At 33.2% G+C, this 8,290-nt stretch overlaps 1 protein-coding gene across 2 annotated transcripts; it reads left to right on the top strand.

Moving 5' to 3' along the window:
- Positions 1 to 1,465: 1,465 nt before the first annotated feature.
- LOC133313459 (heat shock 70 kDa protein, mitochondrial) lies at positions 1,466 to 7,294 on the top strand. Of its 2 annotated transcripts, none has more exons than XM_061514833.1 (6): positions 1,466 to 1,603; positions 4,676 to 4,740; positions 4,827 to 4,905; positions 4,995 to 5,561; positions 5,652 to 6,272; positions 6,533 to 7,294. In XM_061514833.1, exons 1-6 carry the CDS (start codon positions 1,526 to 1,528, stop codon positions 7,157 to 7,159), a joined length of 2,037 nt encoding a protein of 678 aa, XP_061370817.1. In that variant the 5' UTR covers positions 1,466 to 1,525; the 3' UTR covers positions 7,160 to 7,294. The 2 variants fall into 2 exon arrangements, with proteins under 2 accessions (XP_061370817.1, XP_061370816.1); XM_061514832.1 differs by lacking the exon at positions 1,466 to 1,603 and adding an exon at positions 3,730 to 3,927.
- The last annotated feature ends 996 nt before the right edge of the window (positions 7,295 to 8,290 follow it).

Genomic DNA, 8,290 nt, shown 5'->3' with positions numbered 1-8,290 from the left:
TGGCAGACTTTTCTATTTCTTATATTATTAATTATAATTTATTTTTAGCATTGTTTAGATCCCTAATAGAATGGAACTACTGGGAGGTCCGAGTCAAATTGCTTCTCTGGCTAGGCATTAGTACTCTAATTACTATCCCCGAGCTCTTTTCTAAGCTGAATCTTTCACTTTCTTGATAGCAAATTTCTTTTTTTCCTCATAAAAAACGACCGAGAAAGAAGAACCAAACAATTGCTCCTGTATATATTTTATTTTCTCAATTGTAAAATAAAGATATGCGGGGGTTTTTTATTCATTTTTGTTTATGCCTGTGAATCTAAGAATTTGTGGATGTTTTTCTCTCGTGGGTTTGCCTCGCTCGCGTGCATTGATGGCAGGGAGATGAGTTCTTTTTAGAATATATAAAAAAAAAAGTTTAGTTTTTGGAGAGAAAAAGAAAAAGGGGTTTATATCTATCATGCAACATGATACAATCATTTTTCTTCCGCACACAACATTTTGTGGAGCACGCATTTTTTGAAGGAAAAAAATAAACGCACGGAAAACGAATTTCTATAACATAACAATCACTTTTCTTATAACATAACTTTTATAAAATTCAAAGAAAAATATATTAAAAGATAAGAGAAACCATGAGGGAGAAAATTATGATTTCATCTCAAATGTCAAATAATTTTGATATCAAGGATTTGGGTTATTTCAACTTAAATGATAGTTTTCAACTCGTTTAAGATAAAGGGATTAAAAATGGTTCAACAATTTACCTTTCACATTAGAGAATCAAAAAGATTAAAAAAGCAACAAAATATGCATGTTCAATGAAATAATAAGATAGCTGAAAATGCAGGTGTTATGGAATTGATATAAGGGATCATGTTTTAGAAGGCCAATAAAGGCAAACAGTTAAGAGAAAAAGAAAAGAAAAGATTCTCAAAAATATTAATCCTAGTATGATAACAATAGATTATATATTGGACCAAAAATTCATCATAAATCCAAAATTTCACTATCATAAATGGGGAGGGATCATTTGACTCCAGAGTAAGATTTAAAAGTCTTACTCTTCATCCCAGCCATTGATTTCCGTTCATCCAACGGTTATCATTTAGTAATTTAATGCATTAATTAATTATTAATTTCAAATAAATGATAACCGTTGGATGAACGGAAATCAATGGCTGGGATGAGGAGTAACACTTTTAAATCTTACTCTGGAGTCAAATGATCCCTCCCCATCATAAATAAATTCTATAAATACGAAGAAAAACTAATTTATTTTACCAAAAAGTAATAAACAGCTGCGAATAGGTCGTGGTACCGACACCGTTAGATCAGCGCTATATCATTTTAGAACCTTCTTTCTCTCACACTGTCTCTTTGTAAAGTAGAAGAACTAGAATAATCTATACAATCGCTAAAAACAGCAGAGTCTAAAACCCTAAACCCTGATTACCTCTTATAAAATCCTCTCTCACACACGCATACATTTCTCCATTTCCGTGCTGACCAATTTCCCCTTCCGGCCATGGCAGCTGCCACAGCCTTGCTCCGCTCTCTCCGTCGCTGTGATGTCACCTCTGCTTCCTTCTCTGTCCATCGCTCGGTAACATTCTTATCACTCCTCTGCTTCCTTTGCTTATTTTCTTCTTCTTTTTTGTTTTCGTTACTTAGTGGTTTCTCCAAATTACATTGATTTTTCGATGTGATCCTTTTTAATCCTTAATTCATTTCTGGTTGTCATTCTTATTGAAGGTTGATTGAATGGGAACTCTTCTGTCTTTTTGAGCCATCTATTTCTTGTTCTTTGTTCAGAATTTAGCTCAAATTGTTTAAAATTTGAACTTCCTAGTTCTCTTAATTGATTTTCTAGTGGATATCATTGTACATCCTCTCATACGAAAAGGAAAAAAAAAAAGAGAATCGAATCTTTCAAGGCAGGTTTAAAAATGGGACTTCCGTGCTAAAATACTTGTGTGGGAGATATAAATAGTTGTCACTTATTGTGTTACATATTGCCGGGGCTCATGATGTAATAGAATAGATGTTATTTTAACAAATAATTACATAAATCTATTAGAAAAAAAATTTATTTAAAATTTTCAAAGTATTAAAATCGATATTATTTGAACAAATAATAGTTATTTATTTAAAATTTAGAATATAATATAAAATAAAATTAATAAAGAAAGTGCAAATTATATATATATATATGAATTTTCATGTGATGTTAATGAAAATTGTTTTCATGTGGTCTTTGTGAATAATTTTTTATATTTTTTATATTTTAATTTGATTTGGGCTTACAAATTTTAGTTTGCAAGGTAGGCCTTACAAGTCATATTCGGTTTTCTTAGTTTTTTATAATATAGCAGGCCATAAATCAAGTATTTAATAGACTAATATGTCAGTATATGTTTCAAATATTTTATATAGACTTAGGATATCAAAGCCAAAATTTAGCTTAACTTGGCCTATTTATATCCCTAGCCGTGACCTATGAAGAACATTAACATAGAGGGACAACAAACTTCTTAATAAAAAAGAAACATGGAATAATCAGCAACAAATGTCTAAAATCATTTAAATGACATTGGATCCACATAAATCATTTAAGGGTTTTATAAGAGTTATATTGTAGGAAAAGTGATTGTGTAATGTTATAGAGATTCGTTTTGCATGTCTTAATTTTATTTTATTTTTTGTTGCTTTAAAAAGTATGGGACCCACAAAATGTTGCGTGTGTAGAAATTTTTTTCTTGTCATTTTAAAGGACAAACTAAAATCCCATCATTTAATTAGTTTTTAAATATTTTAAAAATTTTAAAATTACAAAAAAAGAAGAAGTTGTTAATGGATATGTATAAGAAATTTTGATACTCCATATATATATATACATATATCTTTATTGATTTTTCTCTTTAACAGTTTTCACTAATTAATAACCAAAATTGACATTCTTGTTATGAAATAAAATATAAATAACAACACTAAACAATTCAGTTCCATTACCAATAGCAACTGTAGCTCTAATTAAAATAATTTTTTTTTTAAAAGTAAATGTAAAACAACAAACTCCATTTTTTCAAAAGAAATAAAATCAATAACTACAACCACAAAAAAAGTTGTTAATAAAATAAAGGGGCGTAAATTTCACTCATATTAGAAACACCCAATAAGTCAACTAATTATTTTTGTTATTAAATTTAGAAGTTTTTTTTTTTAAAATAATAAGAGTAAGAATAAATAACATAAGTGAATAAAATAAAGCAGAAAAAATATACAGGATAAAAAAAAAAAAAGATAAAACACAAAAATAACCATATTATACATGTTTTTTATTATTTGTTTGTATTTAGATGGTTTGTTGTTATTTTGTATTGAATATTTGATTTTTTATTTGATATTAAATTATAATTTTTACCTTAATTAATTATATAATAAGTAAAAAAAAACAAACAGGTACCAAAGTATCTGTTGGCTTGGATGTGGCTACGCATTGCAAATAATTAAAAGAAAAATAAAAGAAAGATTCCCAAAAGTATTAATCCTGGCACAATAACAACCGATTATATATTGGACTTAAAATTCATCGTAGATTCAAAATTTTACTACCATAAGTAAATTTTTAAAATATGAGGAAAATCGAAAACTTAATTTGTTTTACCAAAAAGTAACAAATAGCCGTGATATATCTAGAACCTTCTCACACTGTCTCTTTGCAGAGGAGAAGAACTAGAACAATCGACACTATCGTTAAAAAACAGCAGCACCGTCTAAAACCCTAAACCCTGGTTACCTCTTATAAATACATTTTTCCATTTCCGTGCTGACCAATTTCCTCTTCCGGCCATGGCAGCTGCCACCGCCTTGCTCCGCTCTCTCTGTCGCCGCGATGTCACCTATGCTTCCTTCTCTGTCTATCGCTCGGTAACGTCCCTGTCACTCCTCTGCTTCCTTCGCTTATTTTCTTCTTCTTTATTGTTTTCGTTACTTGCGGTGGTTTCTCCGAATTTCCTTGATTTTTCGATGCGATCCTTTTAGTCCTTAATTCACTTCTGGTTGTCATTCTTATTGAAGGTTTATTGAGTGGGAACTCTTCTGTTTTTTTTCTGAGCCATCGATTTCTTTTCGTTCAGATTTTAGCACAAATTGTTTCAAATTTGAACTTTCTAGCTCTCTTAATTGATTTTCTAGTGGGATATAGTTTTACATCCTCCCATATGAAAAGGAAAAAAAGAAGAGAAACATAAGTCTTCAACAGTATGTTCTAGATCTTTGAATTCGAATCTTTTGAGGCAGGTTAAAAAACGGGACTTTCGTGCTAAAATACTTAGGTGGGAGATATAAACAGTTGTCACTTATTGTGTTACATATTGCTGACGATGTAGTGGCTCAATATTCTTATAGATCGTTCATGTTTTTCTGCCGACTGATTTTGTTTTTGCTCAATGATATTGGTTTTAACGACCTAATAGAAGTTTTAATGGTCGGGCTTTTACAATTTTAGAATTGCTTTAGCGTACATCGAAATCTCCTAGAATTGTTTTTCGTAGTTGGGGACTTAAAGTATGTGAATGATTGTTAATATCATGGCGTTGTCCATAGCATTATAATTAGTTGACTTGTGAATTTTATTCTTAAGGAGACTTTTTCTTACTTTCACATGGTTGTGCAGTTGACGGGCAGCACTAAGCCAGCTTATGTTGCTCACAAGTGGTCAAGTTTGTCTCGACCATTCAGGTACAATTTGTTGTTCTGGTTTTGTTAGTATCTTTTTTCAACCTTTGATCAAAATTATTTGTTGTAACTTTTCGTCTTTGCTACAGTTCAAGGCCGGCTGGAAATGATGTCATTGGCATTGATCTGGGTACAACGAATTCATGTGTTGCTGTTATGGAAGGAAAGGCAAGATCTTGTTTTTCTTAAACTGTTTATATGTGTTTCCATTTTTGTATATATGGTATTTCTGCTGACTCGAATTATATCTATTTTAGAATCCCAAAGTTATTGAGAATTCTGAAGGCTCTCGAACCACGCCATCCGTGGTTGCCTTCAACCAGAAAGGTGAGCTGCTTGTGGGTACACCAGCCAAACGCCAAGCCGTAACCAACCCAACAAACACTGTATTTGGTACCAAGCGTTTGATTGGTAGGCGATTTGATGATGCTCAAACACAGAAGGAGATGAAAATGGTTCCGTACAAGATTGTTAAGGCTCCAAATGGAGACGCATGGGTTGAAGCTAATGGGCAGCAGTATTCTCCTAGCCAAATTGGTGCCTTTGTTCTCACCAAGATGAGGGAAACTGCAGAATCTTATCTTGGAAAATCAGTTTCTAAGGCTGTAATTACTGTACCAGCTTACTTCAATGATGCTCAGAGGCAGGCAACAAAAGATGCTGGTAGGATTGCAGGACTTGATGTGCAGAGAATTATCAATGAGCCTACTGCTGCTGCACTTTCATATGGGATGAACAACAAGGAGGGTCTCATTGCAGTTTTTGATCTTGGAGGTGGAACGTTTGATGTGTCCATCTTAGAAATTTCTAATGGTGTTTTCGAGGTATGCTAATTTATTCTTCAATGTCTTCTTTTTTAATCTGTCAGAAAGAATAATATGAGAAACTGATATGCATAACATCTTCATATGAAGGTGAAAGCAACAAATGGCGACACTTTCTTGGGAGGAGAGGATTTTGACAATGCCTTATTAGAGTTTCTGGTGAATGAATTCAAGAGAACTGAGAGTATCGATCTCTCAAAGGACAGGCTTGCCCTGCAGAGGCTTCGTGAAGCTGCTGAGAAGGCTAAGATAGAACTGTCTTCAACATCTCAAACCGAGATCAACTTGCCCTTCATCACCGCTGATGCATCTGGTGCTAAGCATCTGAACATCACATTGACTAGATCTAAGTTTGAGGCTTTAGTAAATCATTTGATTGAAAGGACTAAGGCACCGTGTAAGAGCTGCTTGAAGGATGCTAACATATCTGTCAAAGATGTTGATGAGGTTCTTCTAGTTGGAGGGATGACCCGTGTGCCTAAAGTCCAAGAGGTGGTTTCCGAGATCTTTGGAAAGTCTCCTAGTAAAGGAGTAAATCCTGATGAGGCAGTTGCCATGGGAGCAGCAATCCAGGGTGGTATCCTACGTGGAGATGTTAAAGAGCTACTACTCCTGGATGTCACACCACTCTCTCTGGGTATTGAAACTTTGGGTGGTATCTTTACGAGGTTGATCAACCGTAACACTACTATTCCGACCAAAAAGAGTCAGGTAATTCTCAAAATCTACTGATGATTGCATAAGACTATCGTTTTTAAGTTGGCAGTCTCTGAATAATGGTATCGGTCTTTTCAAAATAGTTTAACACTGAAACCATATGAATGTTTTGTTTTATTGAAATCCCCCATGTAAGTATCTAATTCACTGCACTGCACTGCACATACACATATTCAAGAATTAAAAATTGAGCCTATTCAATTTAGTTGCTATGTGGTCGAGTCTTTTCCTGACTTGTGATATCGTTGTTTCAGGTGTTTTCAACAGCAGCTGACAATCAAACTCAGGTAGGTATCAAGGTGCTACAAGGTGAGCGGGAAATGGCTACAGACAACAAAATGCTTGGAGAGTTTGAGCTCGTTGGCATTCCTCCTGCCCCCAGAGGTTTACCTCAGATTGAGGTAACCTTCGACATTGATGCCAATGGGATTGTTACTGTCTCTGCTAAAGACAAGTCCACTGGTAAAGAACAACAGATCACCATTAGGTCATCTGGTGGACTTTCAGAGGATGAGATTGAGAAGATGGTCAAAGAAGCAGAGTTGCATGCTCAAAAAGACCAGGAGCGAAAGGCTCTCATTGACATTAGAAACAGTGCAGATACTACCATCTACAGTATGGAAAAGAGTTTAGGTGAATACCGAGACAAGATTCCCACTGAAGTTGCCACAGAGATTGAGGATGCAATTTCAGATTTGAGAAAGGCCATGTCAGGGGACAATGTTGATGAAATTCAGTCAAAGCTTGATGCTGCAAACAAAGCTGTCTCCAAGATAGGGGAGCACATGTCAGGTGGTGGCTCTAGTGGCGGTTCTTCGGCTGGAGGTTCTCAGGGTGGGGACCAGCCTCCCGAGGCAGAATATGAGGAGGTGAAGAAATGAAACGTTTAGTGGTTTGTTACCAGTTTCTTTTTGTGTCTAGATAACAAATTAAGATGAATGAACTCTTTTCAGTAAGTAGAAGATGTAAGGTAACTTATTTTTGTATTAATGTTGGAGGTCATTTTTTTAAAAGGATTTTCAATTGGCAGTACTCTGGGGGTGCACTGAACGATCGCGTTGGAATAACGACATTGAAATTTTTGCGTAGTGATATATTCTCTACATATGATTGGCTTTTACTCATTTTGCACATTATTTAATAACGGGGAAAGTGTTTCTCTGATACAATTTATGTTATTTCACTTTCACAAAGAAGTGAGACACATATTTTTATATTTTTTTTGGTCATTTTTTTTTCTTTATCTATCTTTTTCTCTCACTTAAAATGATATAATTTTACATTCTTTAAAATGATACACTTTTTTTTTTTATTTAATTGATTGGAGTAGCCTTGTTAATTTCAGGATTTTAGTTGTGCAGAGTGTAATTATAAAGCATAGAGATTATACCTGTGTTGCGTGTTCGGATTAATTTTGTTTTTAAAATTTTTTATAACCAAAATTTAATTGAGAGAAATTTTTAAAAAAGTATTTTTTTTTTCAAAAAAATAAATCAAAATCAAAATCAGATGTGCTCAAAGTGCTTAATACATAATTTTTGAAAGTGATATTCATGTAGAATGTCAAGTACGTGTACTGTTATTGTCAATTTATGTACGTTTCTTTCGAACTCAATGATTCGAAAGTAGAGAAGGAATAAGAAATTTTTTAGGTTTTTTTCATTTAGGAAATGATAATGTCAAGTAAGAATTTTACGTTGGCGCTAATATTATTGTGAGCATTTAATATTGGGTAATATTTTTCTTATCCAAACAATAAATAGGAAATAATTGGAGATGAGAGAAAAATTTTTTTTGCAGGTTTCATTTGTAAAATATTAGAGTAGAAGATAATATTTTTCTTATATAACATAAAAAATATTACTCTTTAATATTTTGTATTAAGGTTTTCATTAATTTGATTTTTTTAAAAGGATTAACTTTATTGATTTTTATTTTTTTTACTAACCAATAGGCCAACTGGCCTTGTCCACAGCTCGCATTCGATTGGATTGTGCTAACAAAGAATTGGT

This window comes from Gastrolobium bilobum, unplaced genomic scaffold (assembly GCF_033153095.1).
Source record: "Gastrolobium bilobum isolate Gb01-03AN ecotype WA unplaced genomic scaffold, APGP_CSIRO_Gbil_v1 utg3603, whole genome shotgun sequence".
NCBI lineage: Eukaryota > Viridiplantae > Streptophyta > Magnoliopsida > Fabales > Fabaceae > Gastrolobium > Gastrolobium bilobum.
Note: the sequence above shows the minus strand (reverse complement) of the source record. Positions and strands in the feature narration are given on the sequence as shown.

What these genes read in the sequence shown, in the direction of transcription:
- LOC133313459 (XM_061514833.1), top strand. Translation starts at nt 1,526, where the DNA reads ATGGCAGCTGCCACAGCCTTGCTCCGCTCTCTCCGTCGCTGTGATGTC. An exon ending in CCTTCTCTGTCCATCGCTCG is followed by an intron (nt 1,604 to 4,675) that starts GTAACATTCTTA and finishes ATGGTTGTGCAG; the next exon opens with TTGACGGGCAGCACTAAGCC. An exon ending in TTTCTAATGGTGTTTTCGAG is followed by an intron (nt 5,562 to 5,651) that starts GTATGCTAATTT and finishes CTTCATATGAAG; the next exon opens with GTGAAAGCAACAAATGGCGA.